The sequence below is a fragment of the Cloeon dipterum genome, chromosome 1, assembly GCF_949628265.1.
Source record: "Cloeon dipterum chromosome 1, ieCloDipt1.1, whole genome shotgun sequence".
In the NCBI taxonomy this organism is placed as follows: domain Eukaryota; kingdom Metazoa; phylum Arthropoda; class Insecta; order Ephemeroptera; family Baetidae; genus Cloeon; species Cloeon dipterum.
In genome coordinates, this window is record NC_088786.1 from 24,480,535 (window position 1) to 24,501,915 (window position 21,381).

Below are 21,381 nucleotides of genomic sequence, written 5' to 3' on the forward strand. Positions count from 1 at the left end.
TAGTTAAAAATGAAGGAAAAAGTATATGTAAACCTGGCAACAGGTTCCTTTAAATTAAATTTTCCCAATTTCTTAAAAGATGTTTCAAGCTATCTAAAACAGTACGTTACTTTTACTTTTAACGACAATGTCCAAGGTAACATAAAAGTTTGTTTTATTGTCTAACCAGCCGGCCACCTACTAGAGTAAAAATGTCCTTGTCTGCCTTCACACAGAGAGCTCTATTCTATATTGCAAGGACACCAATTCAACAAGACTAGGAGTCAAAGCCCTATAGCGGCTCCCTGCGTTTAGTTGATCGTTTCTTTGACAGAAGGGTGAAAAACAGAATGGTTTCCATGGGGGTTCTTTTTGAGGTGTAAACAAAAGCAGCGGCGATGCTACCAGCGTGTCTGATCAATTTTAAAACCTCAAACATTTTGACAAATAGATGGAAACGAGAAGTTTCCCCTTATTCTCTGTCGTGTAAATAATGCTCGCTTTACCCGCTCAAAATAACCATCCGCATGAAAATAATTTGTGGAACACACTTAACGCGAAAGAAAAGCCAGATTTTCCACTCCGCATGCTAGTATGTTTGCAGCGTGTGATACAGAAAACAAGGAAGGCATTGGTTCCCACGAAGACTTCTTGTGTTTGTGCCTGCGAGCTGGGAATTCATCATTTATGATAAATTATTATCATCATCATCTCTCGCGCCCGGTCATCTCTCAAACAACGTGCTTTGAAGGGGCATCAGTTGCATTATTTTGTGGTGTGTGCCCGGCCGTGGATAAAATATATAATCATTTCGCCGGCCGACCGGGTCTCTGCGCGGAAAATTGTTTGGATTTCGCGTTTGTGGCCGCGGCTCATTATTGCATTAGGACGACTGCCGTATATAATCAGCCGCGCGTTTTAGAAATTACAGAATCGGTGCCAAAGTGTAAAACTGCAGGCACGTATAATTAGTAATTTAACAATTTGAAGCGACTTTTGGCATTTTTTCTCCCTGTGGGCTTTTCAAATTATCAGTTTTTCGAAACAACCACTATTAACCATTTTGTAATTTATTTTATAGCTTTCTCAGAATTTCTGGTTGCATCTAAATATTCCCAGTTAAGCGAATTCACGATGAATATAAAAATCGCTTGAAAATTTCTTCCTTTTTCACAAGCAGCTTTCAACTTTATTATTAAATAGTTTTACTCGATTTTGATTTTACTATGTTAGCTCCAGATTTTATAATAAATGGCATGCATTTACGAGGTCAAGATTTTTGGTACAAAATCATAAATATTTTAATAAATCACAAAATTGCAAAGAGATCGTTGGCTTGCATTGTTAAGGCACTCTCAGGAGTGTCAAAGCAATGAGAGGTATTTGAGCAATTCGGAGATCTAATACTGCTACCTAATGTCAGAGATGGCAAAAAATGGTTAGTTTAGTGACTCGAAATGCTCAAATTGCTCAACGGGCTGGGAGGCGCACCGGCGCCGACTCGCTACTTGCTGGTTTGCACCTTTCCAGCATGCGTGATTTGGCTTCACGGGACGAATGTCTAGCGTTTAAAAAAAGTCCTCGGTGCGGAGGCAAGTGGCCCTTGAGTGGGCTGGGTCCCTGTGCGGCCTGGTGCGCCCATGTTATCCGTTCGCGGTGTTATTGGGACCCGGGTTTCAGCATTCGTGCTAGTGCAGTGCGCGCCCTTCCCGGTCCTCGGACAGAGATAAAAAGAGCAAAAAAAAAAGATCCATAATTAAGAAATAACTATTAATGTTGTTGTTTCATATTTTTTTGAAGTAGTTATTTATGAAATAACAACATGTTTCAAATTTTATCGTCAGTCAAGTTCATCTAAAAATTAGTTTTGATATTTTTTAATTTTTGTTGGTACTGACATTTTTCAGTACATACTTTTGTATAAGCGCTTAAAATGATTGAAGTGAACGTAAAGCTTGCGTCATTCAGATATCTTGCTTGTGTTGGTTTATATGTTTATATTTGTTTATTTTCATCTAAGTCAATATACATATAAAATGCAATTTCAGGTTATATGCAGATGAAAAAGGGCTACAAAGCTAGCGAAAAATCGATAAAAACAGACCGTAGTCGTCGCGATGCGCCCGTTCGAATTTTAACTTAGCACTATTTTGGACGATCACAAAACACTTTAAAAATCACTCCACAATTGCTGCTTCAGAAGAGCGGGGAATTGTGCGGCGGTGCTGTCTTTGAGCACAGGTGGCAAGTCGTTCCAAGGTTTTACGACCCTGAAAGAAAATGCACGTTGGCCGAAAACACTGCGGGTCGGGGGTGGCTGTAAGCGCGGGTGCAAAGCCTCTGAGAACGCGACCCTGAATGATTCTCGCGCGCGCATTGAAGTCTGTTTCACCACACTCACACTTTTTAAAAAAGTTCAGGTCGTTGTATTTTAGCAGCATTAGGAAAGGCATGATATTTTGCTCGCGGATCGGCGGCGGGTTTCGGCCGTAGATCAAGTGCACTGGCCTTTTTTGCACTCTCTCCAGCCTGTTGATGTTGTCTTGGGTTGTCGGGTGCCAGGCTGGGAGGCCGTATGCCATGACCGGTCTAACAAGCGTCAAGTACGTCACCCTCGATCTTGACGCGGGGTGTGCACCCTCTTAAATTATCTTGAACTTTCTGAAACAATTAAATCAGAAAGTTCCTATTACTACCAGTTCAATTAAACTTGACTTGATAGTCTTTTTTAGTAATATTCATGCATATATATGAAATTATATAATGCTGGTGGTAATTTTTTACCGATCCAATAAAGTTCTACTATTTAGAGAAATGTCTTTTCGTACTCATTATATTTAAACAGAATATACAAATATTTTTGCAAAAGGGGAAACATGAGTCGCACGGAACAGTTCTGTTGAAAACACTAATAATATAAGATTTAGTTTCAAAATTAAGTTTATTAAGGGCTGACAGGGCAACTCTGCCCCAAATCAGCACATATATCCATAAAATAATGAGACAATTATGAAAGAAACAACAATTGGAAGGAAGTAATGTTCAATGGTAGCTTGAGATAATTGCTTCTTCGATTTTCTCCTTAAACGCACTTGAATTCTTGAAGAAAGATTGTCAATGAAACGAATGAAGAGAAGTGAAAAAGAATTATAGTTACGTTAGTTTGTGACTCTCTAAAATATTTTGATTGTTAGTCTTGTTTTTTCAAATACTTACAAATACTTAGTAAAACAAATCATGTGACTTATTTTTTATATGTTATTCTTCGCACAGAAACGTCTTTGACAATCATAAAAAGGAGAAAGCGACTGACCGACTAATTTAAGTTTCAAACTAAACAGCAGGGTGATTCTGCCCCATTCATTGCCATATCCAGACAAATAGATGTATTTGTCAAAATAAACACCAGAAAGAGGGTTAGAGATTTTTAATAGTTTCTACAACATAATTGTCGTTTCGCTGAACCAGGAAATCGGATTTTGCTTTGTGCGAAGGATCAGTGGGAAAGTTTGGCCGACGCGGAGGCATGAGTCACACAGAAAATGTGCCGCGCTGTGTCCTGCTATTTCTCCTCTTCATACACACGCGCATTGTTATTTTTGGATAGTTTCGCGTCGGTTCACGGTTGTTTACCCTTTGCCCAAAACCCTTAAAATAGAGTCTTTTGAAATGATAAATGACACTTGAAGAAAGGGGATATATTTTTTATTTGACAAAAGAAGCAAAAATTGCCGCTGTAATAAGCGAATACATAGCTTCTGCGCAGAGAATTATTATTAGTCTATCGCATGCTGCTGGTGATAATAGGCAGACGACATTTAGCAGAAGACTGAAATTAAATTTAGATTAAAAAGTAACAGCGGCATTGAGCTTTTTGTGTCAGCGCGGCAAAAAGTGCTGCAGCATGCTACGAGATGAAAGGGAGGATTTTAATGGGTGGCTGCAAATCGACAATCTCTCTCGTGCCACGAAAACCTAGTAGCGGTTGTATTGAAGCGCAGAGAAGCGAGCTAATTGCACTAAAGTGTCCATTTAATTTGAAATAAAGACACAACCAAATCGCTTCTGTCATTATTTAAACATTAAATACCACTCAATACAGCAGCTCCTTTTGGTGAAGCGTTTGCGAAGAATGGAATGGCATTTATTTCAAAATTACTCTGCCAAAAAACTTAGATGGGCGGGACGATGGAGATTAGGAATCTGTGTTTGTGTTTTAGCAACACTTGATAAATTTAATGTGCTGACTAATCCTTTTGCATTGAAAATAGTCATTTGTGAAGATAACTTTCGCGGAATCCAGTTGCTCTTTGGAATTATTTTCTGAAGTAATAAATTTGGCATTTATAAAATTTATTTAGCCAGTTTTTGATAGAACGATAAAATATTTTGGTGTTTGAAATTTTACTGGCTGCTGTGTACCATTGATTCTCACTTTAAATAATTAAAAAATTATATCCATTTTATATAGTGTTTAAGTTAAAAGGCAAACATCCAAACGTGACAAAATATTTTTCTTTGGAAACGTTGACAAAAAGTAAAAAATATTAACAATTATGTAATAGTATGATTTAAGTATCGTTAGTGTGTCCTCTGTAAGTTTCGACGTCAATATGTCAAATCCGTTTTCCATGAATGGTCACCGCAACCGAACCTCAGCCAAAAAATTGAAAGTTAGTTTTAGTTTAGTGTTATCCTAGTTCCTTAAGAAAATTTTCTATATGGGCTATCTGTTTTTCTCATTTGTTTTCACTTATTCAGTCTTGCGATCCTTTCCGGTTTGAGTTAGGCAATCCGCTGTGCATGACTGTGCAGCGGCAGCCAACAAAAATTGTAAAGCTGCCAGCGGTGCCGTCCGCTCCATCTCACGTTGCTTGTTGAAACCAAACGAGACCACTTGGCCGATGTTTTGTTGTGACGGGTCATCTGGCTAATGTCATTATAAAAGTCGAGTACATAATAATTTCTCGCCTCGCAGGTGGTGTTTGCAGACATGTCCGGTTACACGTCGTACACCAATGATTGGGGTGACCCGCAGCAACCCCAGCAAAATGCCTACAGCTTCGATTTGTCAGGCGCCGACTTCGGCACCAACCCGCAGGAGCTGTCTTTCCAGTCGTTCGACCACACTCAGCAGCAGCAAAACTATCAACAGGCGCAGCAACCTCCACAGTATGCGTCCAACCCCTACCTGGACCCTACAGCAGCAGCCGCACCCTACACCGGCGAGATTTTCACCCCATCAATTCCAGCTGGGCCGCAGGTACAAACACGCCCTTCTTTGGAAGTCAAAGACTGTGTTTTTGTTGCTCAGGGTTGAACCAGTTATATTTTGTGGGACAGAATAATTTTCCCAATAATATTGCCCTCATTTTGCCAGGCAAAATAAGATATTTTAACATTTTGCAGAGAATTTGGCGCACTCTGTTTTTCAAGGTCTAAACAAAATTATTCTTCCTTTTGGCTCTTTGCTTCAATATTTATTTTGATTTATTCCTTATTACAGGGTGGCTCGACAGACTTTGAAGACGAACCTCCCTTGCTTGAGGAGCTTGGCATCAACCCTGACCACATTATACAGAAAACCCTGAGTGTATTAAACCCTTTCCGAGCCACCGAGGCTTCGGTCTTGCAGGACACAGACATGGCTGGTCCTCTGGTCTTCTGTCTTGCATTGGGAAGCCTCCTGCTCCTTATTGGAAAAGCCCACTTTGGATACATTTATGGGATTGGAATCCTAGGATGCTCAGCCATGTACGTCCTCCTCACCCTGATGACTGTAGATGGCACAACTCCTGGAGCAGTTGTGTCTGTTCTTGGATATTGTCTCCTGCCGATGGTTGGACTTGCGGGGATCAACGTACTCATGTCATTGCAAGGTAAATTAATTTGATTTTGTATCGCTTTCTAGGGTTGCAAATTTAATTAAATGGTAATTTTGCCGACTTTCAACTTTATTTATCAATTTATTATCCAATAGCTATAAGAAACTGCCCTCTTTTAATTAAATAAATATTTCCTGTTTAATTGCCTCGCATCTCTGGCTTACACCCAGGTATTAGATAAATTGATGGCAACATTTATTCCTTTTATTTAAATTGATCAAAAACAACGCAATGTTTTTATTGATTTTCTAACTTGCCAATATTTGCAATCTGAAATTGAAATAAATTATAGTAAATATAATTGTGGCTCCAATTAAACGCAATTTTGTTTCTAGGATTTGTGGGCACTGTGCTTGCAGGACTGACGATTGGATGGTGTTCACTGTCAGCTTCAAAGTTGTTTGTGGCAATGCTTAATATGGAACACCAATTGCTGTTGGTTGCATATCCATGTGCGTTACTTTATGGAGTCTTTGCACTTATCACGATATTTTAAACTAACGTGTAGTCATAAATCTGTGTTATCTTACTAATAAATTTTCCAATGAACCTTCGTAATTATAGAATGGATACAATTTTATTTAAAGTGACTGTTTAAGTTACTCCTTTAATGAAACCCATTTGAATGAAGGCTTTTTGTAGAACTTCTCATCACTTATTTTGTGCAGCTCTTCAATCTGGAATTTAAGCATTTTAGTAAGAACAAAGCTCTGTGATTCAGAAACAAACCTGTCTTCTGACGTAAGAAACCAAAATTTCCAGTTGTTTAGATTTAATATCAGCGCTGTCATCGCTATAAAATCGCCTCCACAGAGCACTCGCAAGGACAACGTCAGATGTCATGATTCCTTCATCGTACGCAAAAATAGCTGCACGAAGTTGATGATCTAGAGTCTGCAAAACGGCTCCTCTTCTTGGTACCTGTTTTCAGAAAGTTTGAGTAAAAGCGAGGCCTTTTTTAGTTTCAAACCTGAAGCCTCTTCATTCTATCTGAGCAGTCATCCCACAATGTTTTCACCATTGTGTTCCTCATGTGTCGCCCATTGTTATCTAGACCTGTGCACTTAGTCATGACCATCCAAATGTGCAATTCTGTCATCAGAAACCATGAGTTGAAAGTATCAGGCAACTCTAAAACTGGAAATTCATCTCTGTATTAACAGAAATACATAACTGAATTAAAAAACCGTTCATACCTTTAATAAATTCTATAAAGTTTGGCTCATTAGCACATTTCTCATAGAGAAGGACTCCCAACGCAATATATTTCTGAAAATTCAAATACAAATCGGTGAGGTCAATGTAAGAAAGCGAATTTTTCAATTTTTAGCCCTACTCCTCTGGAGGTGTCAAATAGCTTCTGCGCTGCTCTCTTCAAGAAACCGGGATTTTCTTGCACTTGCTCAGGTTTCTCGGAAGCCACAGGTATGGTAGATTTAAATCGAGTTGGCAAGCTCTCTGTTCTGATTAAACCTGCCCCCAAAGCAGGATTATTTCTGTTGATCACAGGTCTCAACAGCCGAGATGTCTGAATATTGATTACATAATAATTTATGTAAATACATACTATCATACAATGTGAAACTTACATGATAAAGTCTTAAAGAAGATCGTATCATAATGAAACTTGTTCAGTCAATTTCAATTCCTAAAAGATACAAAGAGAAATCTCACTCGCACCAGCGAATAACAATTTTTCTTGTGTATCTATTTTTTGTTGTGCAAAACACATGTTAGGCAGGCACGCCCCCCTTTCCAGCAGTGCGCGCAGCCGCCATAAACTGACGTCATTAGGGGAGGCAGGGTGCAAAATTTTGGAAGCCATCTTCGATCCGTGACGGTTATCAAAGGGTTATTTTGGTGGCGAATTCAGGTGAGAATTTGGGTCGACGGGTTGAATGCGCGGGACGACAGTGGAGGCGGACGACGGGGCCCTTCGGACGTGTTTTAACACTCGTCTCGCTTTCAGGCGGCGTTTCCTTCAGCAGACAACCGCGGCTGCCGTGTGAGCACGATAAGACAGAAGTGTCAGGGAGGCTGCGGTACGAAAAGGAGCAGCCCCGATGCCCGTTCGTAAACAAGGTGGTAAGACCATGTCTTAGATAGAGTTAAGTCGGCCAGGACTCCTGTCATGCTGAAATGGCGAAGTTCTTGTTTGCGGACCGATTATTTGCATGGCCTTTGTTTTGAGCAGACGCACCACCGCCTTTTTGATTCCGCCTCAAATATTTACGATGTGTCACCAATATTATTTTATAAATTATAAGCCGACGAAAGTCGATACTCTCCCGCTGCTTGGCTTGCTCGGAAACCGAGTTTCGTTTTTCCCTGGAAGTCGCATGTATTGCCTGTTAATATGAGAAAATTGCCCTAGTATATAGTCGAGCGGCCTGTTTTGTCGCACCCAGTCACGGAATGTGTCTGTATAGTAGTAACTGTGGCCAAATTCACGATGATTAATGACTGTTATCCTATCTAATCGAGTGACCAACACAATAATTAACCTTTTGTCTGCGTGGTTTCAAAATTAATCACTTAACTGACTAGTGACTAATCAACTAATTTTTTGATCAAATAATATTATAATATAATATTGTTCAGGCAGGAAAGCAAATTCAAGAATTCTCTTAGATTGTCAGCACTCGAAAGGATACTGCACGATTGCCATAAATTTTGTTTTCCAGATTTTATTACACACACAAAACACGTCTGCTACTTTTGTAATGTAATCATGTACTTTGCATGTTGTTTGTCGCTGTAATTGTAAATCTTTATCATCAATTATTAGCTCAATAAACAGCACTTGCCTTGGAAATCTCTCTTATTATTTATGCCGCATCTCAACCCTTCCGTCAGTTATTTTTAGCTATATTTTTTCGTAGACATCCACATATATGAGCACTTCTTTGTATTTTGAAATCTTTTGATTTTGCTTCTCTGTCTTTTGTCTGAGCAAGAGCAGTCGTTTTTACCACTATATTCTTCGACTAGACACTATGTACTCTCTCTTTTTCTCTCCCTTGTTGTAATTGTGGTCGGTGGAAGCTAAAACAAACAGTAAAAGCGCAGATGATGAATGGGGCAGCAAAGTGATTTGGACGGCGTTGTTTGTTGTGTTGACAGAGGCCCACCGGGCCCTAGAGTTACTTGAGGATTACCATTCCAAACTGACCCGGCCACAAGACAAACAGCTCCGACTGGCCATCGAGAGGGTCATCCGCATCTTCAAGTCCAGACTCTTCCAGGCGCTGCTCGGTGAGTACCTCTTCGATTGAATTACCAGACAGATGCGCTGTTTGTTCGCCCATCGACAGCGTTGAAAGCAGAAAATGCAGATGTCTGCCAAGCTATCGCGTTTCACGTCGCTCCATTCGGCACTGCCAGTGACCTTATTTGATTTGTGATATTTGTAATAATAATTGATGGGTGACTCCGCATCTGCAAAATTAATTTCTGCTTTTTTTGAAAATCATTAAATAGAGAACTTTGTAAAGCATCAAGTTAGTTGGTCCACTCAATTTTATTGAATTACTTTGATTCAGATCTCCAACGGTGTAATATAAACTCATATCAAATTTTATTTTGCACGTAGCCGGAATATTACTATGACTCCTGTAATCTTCTAACTTCAAACTTTGAAGCGGCCGAAAGCATTAAAATAATATTTACAGATAATTAATATTAAGAACGTTAAGTTTATTTTAAAACTCCAATTTTTCTGCAAGGGAATTTTAGAATATAGCCTTGGCCGGGAATACAATTGTAAGGTTGTGTGAAAAATTAAATCTCAAGATGGAGTGAGAAATTTTTCCAAGATTAGGAAGGATATTGAAAAATGATTAAAAAACAATTGGAAACGAGAACGAATAACAACATAATTGATCCTACATTAGATCTAATTTTTTCAACAACCTCTAAAAAATGATTAACTTTAAATTATTAACACCCCCTGACCTTAAAAGGAGACGATAATCGCAACAATCTAATAAATATATAATAAATTGGACGATTAACTGAAATTTACAACAAATTATATGAAAATATTTTAGTAAAAATCGAAAAAATATTTAATTGCATTGTAAATTGGGTTAGTTGTTTTCTGAAATGTGTGCATGCCATTCAATTAAAACTATCTGATTAATGGAAGAAATTTAAATAAAGGCATTTCATGCTATAGGAGCCGATTTTATTCTTGATACTACAGATAATTGATTGAACACCAAAGGCTTACTTATATTGACACAATTGCAAGAAAAGTAGGTTATTAAATGTTACACTATTATTGTAACTTTTTTACGAGGCAGCTTGAGAGAGCGAGATGACACGTTTTTTACAATTGAGCTAAAGCCGTATTTATTTACAAGAACAACAAGGACGTCTTCTATCCAGAAATACCTGTTTTTTTAATTCTTGAACGAAATCTTCGATTGCATATTTAAAAAATATCCATTGTCAATATTTAAAAACGTTCTGAGCAGGCACTATTGCCTTTGCCCTTTTAGCAGTCCGCAGTGAATTATTCCACATCGCTTGATTGCTTCTCCCGGGAAGCACTAAATGAAACCCACATATATTCAAAATTAATCTTCATAATTCTCTCAAAGAGATCAATTTCAGATCTTGTTGATGTTTGAATGTGACATGTGTTTATGAAATGATTTGATGATGTAATTAACATTTTCAATTTTCCTTTATTGCTCGGTGAATGAATGAATGAATAAAACTCAAACGTAAAAATGCTACTCCCTCTGTGCATTTTAACAGGGTGCTACCACTGAAGAAAAAACAGCATCCTTTCACTTTAAGGGTTAATTAGCTCTATAGGCCGTACATTTGCGCTTGAATAGGAACCGGCGGCGCTCATTAGATGAATGCGAAACAGTCGCCAGTGTGTTGCGCGTGTCAGTCAATGCCAATCAAACGAAGCAATTTATGGCAATTTGATCGCATCTGCAAATAACGTCATTACGCGCCTTGTTTTGCGCCGAACGAGCATCAGTGGCACGCAAGCTTGAAACAAACACCAACGCTTGCCCAATTCGGTGGCGAGTGAAATTAAACTATCGCAATTCAAACGCGTTGTCCATCAACTATTAACACAAATCCAGCAATTGAAGAGAGAGCAACGAGCCAACCGAGTAATTAATATTGAAGTGGCAGCGCGCCGCGGGAATGAAAATTGCTTTATTCGAGTGGCTGCTCCCGGATGTGAAAAAGCAGCCGTCCGCGAATTTCACGCCGCAATTGTCTCCACAGGCGTGGAGACTCGGACCGGCTGCGACAGGTTTTGCAGTGTGGAAATGCGGAAAAAGGGAAAATAGGCCATCTGGCACAAATCCGGCAAAGCTGGTGGCGCGCCGGGTCCGCGCACTTCGTGCTGCAATCTTTGGCCCCAGCCTGCAACTATCTCGATCGATATCTATTGTGTGCGATTCGGCCGACTCACAGAGAAGGCGGCGGTTTCGAATAATCGAGCCGATAATTATCAGCACAATGCTTCCTGCTCCGTTTCCTCTGCAACGACGTTGCCGCCGCTACCGTCTCTCTCTCATGTCAATTTTCCGAAGCCCCACCTCAGCACAATTTTATCCCGTAGTATTGCGTGGATATGCTCTGCACACTCTGTGTGCCCGCTCACCTGCTCTTGAAGGGATTCGCCTGTGGGTTGCATGCCTCAAAGGAGACACTATCTGACATGCGAATAATAATTTCATCAGCCAAGCGTCTCCACCGCGATGCCGAACGGGAGGTGATATCGGAAGCATTTTAGGCAGGAAATAAATATGCTCAAAATCAGGATACCTATCCGTCAAGTGCCAAAAATATGAAAGTTCAGGAAAACGCGTTTTCTATTTTCAATAAATTAAATATTATACAATCTCTCTAGGATTAAAATGGAATATCCTCCAGGTAATTTATAATTAATTTCATAATAATATTTTTGGGCCAATGAGTACTGTTAATAAATTAAAAATTGCACGGGAAAAGAAGTGTTGTTGGTGAACAGATCCAGTAATGATAAAAACCATCGAATCTTTGTTTTTTTCTGGTTTAGTTGTTACTTCAACGAAGCGATATTTTTCATTTTTTTCCTGCTTTGACGATGGATGGAAAGTTGGAGTTATAAGCCTTAGGGGTTAACTCTCGCAATGGGGTATTACTTCAAAAGATTTTATACATTTAAAAAAATATTTTCCGAAATTTCATCCTTCATTCTCCAGCTTTGGCCAAACTTAGAATTTGTCTGGAACGTACGCCATTTGGCTGCATCTTGATTATTTAATGAAAATTCACGCACCAAGCACTCCCTGTTGAACCGGAAACAAGCCTCTCGCTGATCCATCGCGCTAATTAAATCAGCGCGAGCCATTTTTTACGGTTGGAATGCGTGCCTGCAGCAAATGGCCTGTGCGGTGCGCTCCGCCGTGCAGAAAAATGCCATTTGTCGTCCCGCGGGAAATCACAACGGCGGTGAAAAATTATTTAGTATTGACTCAAGTGTATACACAAATGAGTTGACGCAGCCGACAAATCCCTGGTTTAATCTCGCGAGTCTATTGTTTGTCGGAAGCGCGCCAGCCGACGTTTTGAAGGAATTTTTCCGGCCGTGTGTTACGGCTTGTGCCCGCCCTGCAACACTGAGAAGGAAGGGTTGTCCTCGGGATTAGAGAAGGAACCGCAGTTGAGAGGAGGAATTTGCTTCTTGGCTCGCCGCTTTGCGTGATAATCAGAGAACCGCGCTGCACTTTGCATAAAGCTTGGCGCTGTTGTAGTCTAATCTCTGTACTTTTGGGCCAACATGTGGAACGGTGCTTGCAGACTAACTTTGGCGTAATGAATGCAGAGGAATTTCAATATTTTTTATTTCACTCCCTTTATGGTTTCCTTAGGAACAAAAAAGGCGGCATAAAATAAAGGAGATACATGATGTACTAGGGTTGCGCAGATTATGGCATTTTTTTTTGTCAAAACCCGCCGTCACAATGATAAATCTCGGTCCGTGAATGTTGTAAAACAGTGCAGAGGAAAAACTAACTCTTCGCACTTGCTAGTTTTCTTTTGTTTAAGACTGAAGCCGCCAAAGAATAATTGACACAAGCTTTCAGGATTTTCGTCGCCTTAATCTCGTAAAATTACCCATGCTACATTCCTTTGATTTGCGCACCATTGAAGCCGGTTTGGCAGAAATTGGGCCATAAAAGTTGGCGCACAGATATGATTATTGGGGAATCCATAAAATTATTCATGATCTTGCGCAGAGGGATCATACTCTACAATGAGGCCCAATAATTATATAATAATCCGCCGGCTCCGCAAAGCCGAGGGTGAAAGTGAAGAGCCGGCGAGGCGAAACCGCACTGAAATTTTCTCACTTGAATGCCGCCCTTAAGAATTTATCCCTCGAGCAAACATATTCACAGGCAGCAGCAGCAGCCTCTCCATCCCTCGCTCGCTCGCACTTTATTTTTTGGCAAACTTCTTTGACTGGGCAAGCAGAATTACCAGCCACTATACCAGCAGCCACCATAACCGATTCACAAAAGGGAGACGGGTTAATAAAAAGGCAGCCAAGCTGAAAGCGACGAGTCAGCACAAAACGGCAGTTGCAGTTCTCAATAAACTGCTGTCCTGCTCCTGTCATTCCGGGTTTTAATTGAACCTTCCGCCACCGTTCATTCTGATCGCATTAAAAGGCTGCGACGCGGGTGGTGGCTTCATTAAAAATTTCCAGCCTCCGAATCGTATTGTTCTCGCAGTCAGTCAGACCTCGATTTTACTTATCGATCAGCGGCCGGGGGCGCGGCTTTGATGTCTTTTTTTACGTGTCTTCTGGGTGACTGAGTTAGCTGGCTGGCTACGGCAAAAAGACAACTAACGCGGTGCATTGTGTGTCAAAGCTGGCGGCGCAGTTGACGAAGAAAAAGTGTCGAGTGCCGTGTTGCATCCAATTGAATTGCAAACTCGGTGCGCACTCCGTAATGCAATCACCGGCTGGGCTGGTTGGTTGGCTGGTGCGCTCAGAATTGTCAATCTATTATGCAAGTGCCAGCGCAACTTCATGATGGTTCCATTTGGACGACAAGCACCAGCTAACTTTCCCACTGGTGAATACCGCATCCTTGCTCTCGGCCCTTGTTTCCCTCTTCATTTCTTTCTACTCGGCTGGCATGCTTTTAGCGCGCCCCATCAGCTGCAGACACCGCCGCGCCTTTAATCTATTCGCGAACATTTTAACTTTTTTCCCTGCTGACGACGCTGGAGTTTAAATTGAGCAGGATATGGATGCCAAACGTGAAACCCAACTTGTCAAGATGCAAATTGGATGAAATGGATCGCGCGGATGCAATTGGCTTTTTCACTTTGGGCCATTATTTGGGTTTAGGGTACAAACAAACCATTCTCCTTTTGATCTATGCGAGAATCACGTGAAAACTACGTTTAAATAGCACTATACTAAAAGTCGTTTACTCAAAGAATCATGCTGATAAATGGTTAGAGCTATATGCAATTCAGGAAGTCTTCACTCACATCCTATTCATATTATGCCAATTTTATAGGAAACTAATTATCAGGTAACTTTCTTGTTTGTTTATGCAATTGTTGCGTGAAAACAAAAATGAGATAGCATAGATTTCAATGGCGTTTAGTTTTTGTGGTTGAGCCTAAAATGTAAAATAGATTAAAAAGTGACTTTTGCATTATAGAACCAAATGGATGATAAATGATAATTCTCACAGTTAGTCTGAAATATAAAAATGCATCACAAGTCAAATGAATTTGATAAAGGGTGACACTATTCAGGCAAACAAGCTCTAGGAGGAAAAAGCCGGAGTGAACCCAGACAAGCACAATTAATATTAAGACATCGTAAAAATAACGCTTGCCATCACATGATCCTTGCAGAGAGAAAGTAATTGCACCGTCATTTTTTAGTGCAGGTTGCATATCTTTCCACTCTTTCTAAACATCCTAGATATAAAAACCAAACACTTTTTGTGCCATTGAAAACTAGACAAAAAACTTTATAACTCTCGTGTAACATCTCAAATCTAAAAAATAAAGCTTATGTTCTAATTCAACATTATTGGGGTCATTCATAAAACGCTTTGGTAGCTTCAATTGTTCGTGTTGTGTTTTCTCGAATCTTTTTTTAGCGTCCTGTTTTTGCTTCATGAAAAGTTTTGCAGCGCGTCGCGCTATTACAGATTAAGTTGTTAACTAGCTTTGTTTAACTTCATTTACGAAAGTTTTGGTGGCTTTAAATTGTCCAGTCAAGCTTTTTTAGAAAAGCAAACACTTGCCTGTCCCAAGAGTGTGTTCTGAATGGTCTGAACCAACCTCAAGCGTCTTTATAATGTTCCCATTGATCCAATTAAAACGAACCCTTTTGCAAGTAGATGAAGTTGCTCGCATAGAAGTAAATTATAAATAATGTTTAGCCCTTTCCGCGCCATTTAAGAGCTCCCTGCGTATGCAAATGCTTTTGAAAAGAGCTTTTCATACTGCTGCACATCTATTCAGTATCAGTTGAATGTGAAACACTTGCAGCGTTTCTATTCAATAAAAATAAATAGGCTAAAATCTCGCGGAGCAGCCAACAAGAGAGTGAAACGCAAAATAGCTAGTGCTCGGCCATATTTTCCACTAGAGAAAACCCCACCCGGCCTGCGGTATGCTCTACAGTGCTGTCGAGAGTATCAAATGCTGTTGAAAGAGTGGGACTTTGAAAATGGAGGCATTGAGTTCGAAATCCAATTGAAATCGCCTCGTTCCTTTTGAGCGGCAAAACCACATTTCCCATCTCCATGCATCGACAGCTCTGGAGCCCCCGTCGAGCCGGATGAGCAAATCTGTATTCAAATGGCTGCCTGTCCTCGGCGATACATTTATCCGGCCGTCTTATTGCCGCAAATAACAGTAAAAAGGGAGAGGGCAAGCAGAGGAAAAAGAAAAACAGGCAGTCATTACTTTTGAGTGTCAGACTTTTGCTTGAAGAAAGAAGCTGCGATGATGATAAATGCGCATACGTATCGGCTGGCTGAGAGTAATGGTCCTGTCGACGCCCTTGGGCCCCGTGTGCCCTCGTATTATCTGCAGCCAATCGTCCCCTGAGGGTCAGCCCCGATTTCTACCGACCGGCTCTTTCTTTTCGGGATTCATGAGATGATGTGTACAGTCGCTGCTGAATTATTGATACCTCCGTCAGATTGACCGAATTTTCACACGGAGAGTTTTGACTGACTGAGGCAGCAAACATGGTCGGCTGTGTCATTAGTTTGGCAAAGTTTCGTCGTCGAGTTGTAAAGGAGCTGTACTTACACAGGTTCATTTCCAACTTTTCTCTCCTGCTCTGCCAACTGCCTTTATATTTATTGCACACGTTACCACTCTCGCAATAGTTTTTTTTATAGAGAAATCGATCAGAATATACGTTGGATCGATCCTCTCGCTCCTACGCACCCAGCGGAACCGTGGCCAATTAAAAAATGTTAGCTATCGCCTGGCATGGAAGTGCAGATGCCGGGGGTTGATTATGAACTTGCGAATTTTTTATTCGGAAGCGAATGTTCGATGCGCCGTACGTAGTCATGAAGCGAAACTTGTTCGCTCCCAGCGCTTTGCCGCTTTTCAAAACTTCGCGTCAGTGACTGAGCGAGCATTTGAATGCGTCGAGCGCTCTGCGCACTTTTTCAACCAATTTGTAATTAAAACTTTTGTAATTGCTGTCGCGGCACGTTTGAAGGAGGCTTAGACACTCACTGCTCCCATTGTTGTACCCGCGCGTTCCTTTCTTACATGAAAGGCGTTTTCAAGTAATTAAGAGATGGTTTGAATATGCTTTTGTAATGAAGACTTACTTAAGTCAATGTACTCACTTAAACCTCAAAACTGTTAATTTTATTTAAGCTTCAATATTTTTTTTTAACAAAAATTTTCAAATGGCTCTACTCTGCGCGAATCGACTATAGAAATAGGTGGTTATGAAGAGAAAAATATCTCGCTCATTCTCGTACAGTTTTGGCCCCTCAGACATGTGCCAAACCAAATGTCACGCTGCAGTGTGAGAGTAAAAATTTTCTTTAATTTTTGCAACACAGAACGTCAATATGGACTCCAATGTGTTTTGCGTATTTTGATTGTAGAAAAATGATTCAGATAAATATGGCGGAACATCTTCCATGATGTGTGAAAGACAAATTGGACGTTACCGGCTCCTCCGATTTTTTCCACTCACATACTCGTGGAGAAGAGAGGCTTAGCCGTCCGCTTTGATGCCTCGTCACTCGAATCCGACGATAATAGTCAAAAGGTTGATCCTTTTACAAGAAAACCAAATTCAGCTTTGGGCTGGCGGCGAGTGATCTGCACGTCGGGCGAGCGCACAGAGAGAAGCCAGGGCGCAAAGTCAAATATTCATATATTACTTTTCGCGAGGCGTGGGATCCGTGGCCTTGAGTGCTCCTTATCGCCTTTGTCGTTGGATATTGGACTGCTAAAAGCAGCAGCAGGTCCATTCATTGTTATGGCTGGCCCTTCTATTGGCACGCTCGCGAACAATTGGCCCTGGCGAGAACGCGCGCGCACACTCCAACATGGTCTCTGCCGGCCGCACAGCCAGCCAGCCAGGCAGCGATCCAGCGAGCGCGCCACTAGTGTTGCCCGTGTGCCCGGTAGACGAGGACCGAAGAAGGACGCGCGGATCCGGGACTTTCGCGCCTTGCACCCCCGCACTCGCACTTCAGCTGCTCGTCCAAGCGTGAACACACAGGGTTTGTCTCTCGCCTCCTCCCCCCTTCTCCTGGCTGAGCAGCACCCGTTCGGTCCAAAAAGCGCGCTACCAATGGCATGCAAATGAGTTTCAGGCAGCACAAATAATACACTCGGCAGCTCGCTAGTTTATTTGTTTTTTAACTTTGCGTCTGCCTTTGTTGCCGAGTTTTTATCGGCAAAGTTGCACAAAGAACGAGGACGTTCGCTTGTTATTTGCAATAGGCTTTGAAAGTTCTGTCGCTGTGCCTCGAATTTATTGGGGAAAAGAATGATGCAATTTTTTGCGAACGGCCCATTCTGCTGCAAATTGTAACGAGCGGTTTTTGTAATCCAGATCTGGACCGGAGTAAGCTGGGCTGAAAGTGCGCAGAGAACAGCAGTTAATAACAGAGCACGTTTGTTTTGCGAACTCCACCCTACGCTCACAAGTTTGCCGCGAGATCGTATCTGATTGCATGAGTGCTACTGCACGCCGCGTACATGCTAGGCACTTTGCACAACTGCAATCGTAACGAGGCAGGAATCATATACTGCTAATTGCTAGTCCTTACTACAATGGATACAAACCGAGCAAACCTCTATTTTTCCTTCAAGCGCTCTTCATCATTTCTTTTATTTTGATTTCCTTGTGCAAACACAAGCTCTAGAGATTTCCTATAAAATTTACAAAGTTGTTTCTTCCGCATCATCCTCCTATGAGATCTTAATTCAATTTGCGAGTTATTTCGAGAGCTAAAATAAAAACACGTGAACACGTGGCTTCGTAACAAGTTTACGATTTTGTTTGTTGCGCTCTCTTGTCAAGTTTATACAACGGTTGACGTACAAACTTTTGCCAATTAATCTCTGGATTTTGAGCCTGTAATAAGCTCGGCGTGTGTGTTGATCGGCTAGATTAATTGCTGAATTAATGGCGACGTGCTTGTTTGCCATCCCGGAATTTTCGGTCTGGTTAGCGTCGCAGCGGTATCAATTTCGACTTATTACTGCGGCACGTGCGAGGGCTTCTGGAATTGCGTGGGACGTCCACCTCTGGATGCACGTGTATCGCTCTACTCGACAGATGTAATTAGCACGAAATTATTCCGCGATACAAACAAAGTAATTGGTAAATGTTTCAAACTTATTCGGCGGTGACCCGTGGCCTGCAAAGGATCGATTCGCGCTTGGCGAAAGGAGATGAAATTTCCTCGTTTCAAAGTAATTTCACGGTAGAGCGATGCAATTAGCTTATCATACGCGCGGCATCGGTACAATATTTTAATCAAGCGAGCTGGAAAAACGAGGCAGAAACTCATTTGCGGCTCCACAGGTACAGCCGCGTGTTTTCCGCTGGCGTAGCTGCTTAATTTCCACCCTTCAATCACAGGCAGCGGTTTTGGCGAGAGAGAGAAAGGGATGAATTCATCATATCGAGGCTGAGTGGCGCGCGGTTGAACGGGGGGCAGACCTCAGTCTGACAGACAATAGGAAGACTGGTTGATGAATGGGTGCTGGCCGGGACGAGCTGCTCGAGAGTCGCGTGCCGATGGCCCTGTTCGGCATGGTGTGGCTGATGCGGGTGCGCGCCAGCATGCAGCAGTGCACAAAGTGCGGCCAGGGCCGACCGCCCCGAGCCCACCCTGACGACGCCGAGCCGCCCCCGCGGCCTATCCGCTGCCGGAGCAAGTCCTCCTCGCCCTTCTGCGAGGTCCACGGATACACTACGCCTGGTAAGTTTGGGCAGGGTCAGGGGGATTCTCACTTTAATTTTTTAAGATATAAAAAAGGAGGAAAATTTCCACCTCCAACTAAGGAATTTTTCTCAATTTTCTCTAATAGAATCAGTCCAGACAGCGAGAACGGAAAAAATTGGAATATTAACATCAATTAGACTTCTTAATTTTAAAAACCTTGATGTATATATCCTCACCACATTAATCTGACTATTTTTGGAGTTTTGGGAACACACACTTCATCCAATGGCCGTACAATTTGGTGTTTTGTTGGGAGCAGAAGAGAGAAGCATCAGTACCAGTAAGACCTCCTAAAATAGCGCATGACCTTCTTGTTCAAGCCTCTATTATTCATCCTGCGTGGCCTTTTACAAATTTAACTGTTGCAATCTCAAGAAGTTCAGATGTGCTAGACTGATTTAGACAGGCTGTCCAAAGTTTGCGGTTCCCATACTAAATCTGCAAGGCAAGCTGGGCCAAGATTAAGTGGGGGCGAAGTGCTGAATCCGCAGCTTGAACCTTAGTTTACAGTGGCTGTGTAACGTGAAGCCGTGTTGATTATACTATTGCTTACGAGGTCTGTACATTATATTTCAATCTTTCATCACGCCTATCTTCTTTAAAAGAGAAATAAATTTCAAGTATACGATATAACATAAAAAAATTAACGTTCACGACGAACTTTTGTAGGGACGTCCATGAAACCATAATGTAGTCTATGATTTATCTTGAACAAAATTTACAGAGGCTTAATGTAGCGCCACATGTGCACATGATTTAAAATGAAACTTTTCCGCAATAAAGTTAGCTTGCGAGGCACAGTGGGGGCGAGCTGGCGCAAATGCGCAAAATTCTCAAGACCTTTTTGTAATAAATTGCGTCCACTACATTCCGCGGTCAGCTGAGGCCGCTGCGTGCACAGGCAAATTTTAAGCCAGCTTCGAAGAACAATTAAAATGGCCTCAACATGCGCAAGCAGTGAGAAAATGCTTACTACCCTTGTCCCATGAGGTGCAAATTCACTTTTATTTAAATATGGCGCGTGAGGACAAAAATTAAAAACCTAGAGCTGAAAAGATCACACGTGAGTTTTTTCCCTTTTTCGCGTCGGATTGTCGCCATTTTGCATCCAATTAAAAATCCTCTTACCTGCAAACCGCCGCTTTTTGTCAGCAAACGAGCGTGCCGCCGCGAGTTTAATGAGAAACAAAAACAAAGGCGACGAGATTATTTTTCATTCGCTAGGTAGCAGCAGCCCTTATCAAAAAGGCAGGCCATTTTGTCTCCTTTTGCTCGGGCAGGCCATGAAAAATTCACCGCGTGCCAAATGAACGCCCGCGTGGAGAGTAGTAAAGTACATTGTCCGACACCACCATTACCGTTATTACCGCCGGCGGTGCAACGAGCCCTCGAGGAATATAAAGCACTCGTCACAGGCCTGTATATGCACTTATTCCGTCGAATTAAACGCAGGGTGACTAATGGCCAACGCGGCTGGGGACTAATGTGGATAATGCGCTGGCGGAAAGTCACTTTTAATGTCGCGCCGAGAAGTCCGTTTGCTTGACTCCATCGTTTAATGATGACGGCCCTTTATTGATTCTGGATTCAGGGGCCCGACCAGTGCGAGAGGCACCCATTGTTTCCGCTTTGGTTTGGGCCGACCGTATTTTATTATCATCTGCGTCTGGCAAAACGGTCTATCGACATCGACTAAACAGAGCGCAGCTAAAATTTGAATTGCGCTTTAATGGGAATCGGACGCCCCATAAACATCACAACCACCAGTCACAATTCAATTTGCGTGCTGGTGAAATCGCGAAATTTGCGGTTTTGTGTTCGAACGTTGCTCCTTGACTGCTCGCCGCATAAATTGCCGTTTTCCTGCTATCAAATATTTACTCGTACCCGCAAACTGTTTATTTTCGCACCGTAAATTGGGTTCCAATTGCTTTCTCGCTCTCATGCTTTAACGGAAAAACGTCTGTCTCTAACACGTTTGAAATAATTTCTCCGTGTGTGTGCTTTGA

General features: G+C 41.7%; 3 protein-coding genes across 10 annotated transcripts in view; 2 read left to right on the top strand and 1 right to left on the bottom strand.

The window, feature by feature from the left end:
* Nucleotides 1–4,845: 4,845 nt before the first annotated feature.
* Yip1d1 (Yip1 domain-containing 1) lies at nucleotides 4,846–6,430 on the top strand. The gene is made up of 3 exons (XM_065497878.1): nucleotides 4,846–5,242; nucleotides 5,486–5,858; nucleotides 6,200–6,430. The coding sequence occupies exons 1-3, from the start codon at nucleotides 4,973–4,975 to the stop codon at nucleotides 6,358–6,360; spliced, it is 804 nt and encodes a 267-aa protein (XP_065353950.1). The 5' UTR covers nucleotides 4,846–4,972; the 3' UTR covers nucleotides 6,361–6,430.
* On the bottom strand, nucleotides 6,420–7,607 carry LOC135948545 (ubiquinol-cytochrome-c reductase complex assembly factor 1). The gene is made up of 6 exons (XM_065497879.1): nucleotides 7,454–7,607; nucleotides 7,201–7,392; nucleotides 7,061–7,133; nucleotides 6,835–7,001; nucleotides 6,594–6,785; nucleotides 6,420–6,541 (listed from the first exon to the last, which is right to left on the bottom strand). The coding sequence occupies exons 1-6, from the start codon at nucleotides 7,481–7,483 to the stop codon at nucleotides 6,464–6,466; spliced, it is 732 nt and encodes a 243-aa protein (XP_065353951.1). The 5' UTR covers nucleotides 7,484–7,607; the 3' UTR covers nucleotides 6,420–6,463.
* dlg1 (discs large 1) overlaps nucleotides 7,604–21,381 on the top strand; it is an 84,720-nt gene continuing 70,942 nt past the window's right edge. For 4 of the 8 annotated variants that reach the window (XM_065497864.1, XM_065497868.1, XM_065497869.1 and 1 more), the window contains exons 1-2: nucleotides 17,536–17,635; nucleotides 19,006–19,348. In XM_065497864.1, coding sequence (XP_065353936.1) covers nucleotides 19,123–19,348 — 226 coding nt within the window. In that variant the 5' untranslated portion in view covers nucleotides 17,536–17,635; nucleotides 19,006–19,122. Of the gene's footprint in view, nucleotides 7,738–7,833; nucleotides 7,950–8,987; nucleotides 9,120–17,535; nucleotides 17,636–18,821; nucleotides 19,349–21,381 lie in introns of those variants that run through there. The other 4 variants (XM_065497870.1, XM_065497871.1, XM_065497872.1 and 1 more) reach the window with 4 other exon arrangements.

What these genes read in the sequence shown, in the direction of transcription:
- Yip1d1 (XM_065497878.1), top strand. Translation starts at nt 4,973, where the DNA reads ATGTCCGGTTACACGTCGTACACCAATGATTGGGGTGACCCGCAGCAA. An exon ending in CAATTCCAGCTGGGCCGCAG is followed by an intron (nt 5,243 to 5,485) that starts GTACAAACACGC and finishes TCCTTATTACAG; the next exon opens with GGTGGCTCGACAGACTTTGA. An exon ending in CGTACTCATGTCATTGCAAG is followed by an intron (nt 5,859 to 6,199) that starts GTAAATTAATTT and finishes TTTTGTTTCTAG; the next exon opens with GATTTGTGGGCACTGTGCTT.
- LOC135948545 (XM_065497879.1), bottom strand. Translation starts at nt 7,483, where the DNA reads ATGATACGATCTTCTTTAAGACTTTATCAT. An exon ending in CTTCTTTAAGACTTTATCAT is followed by an intron (nt 7,393 to 7,453) that starts GTAAGTTTCACA and finishes ATCAATATTCAG; the next exon opens with ACATCTCGGCTGTTGAGACC. An exon ending in TATTTGACACCTCCAGAGGA is followed by an intron (nt 7,134 to 7,200) that starts GTAGGGCTAAAA and finishes TTGAATTTTCAG; the next exon opens with AAATATATTGCGTTGGGAGT.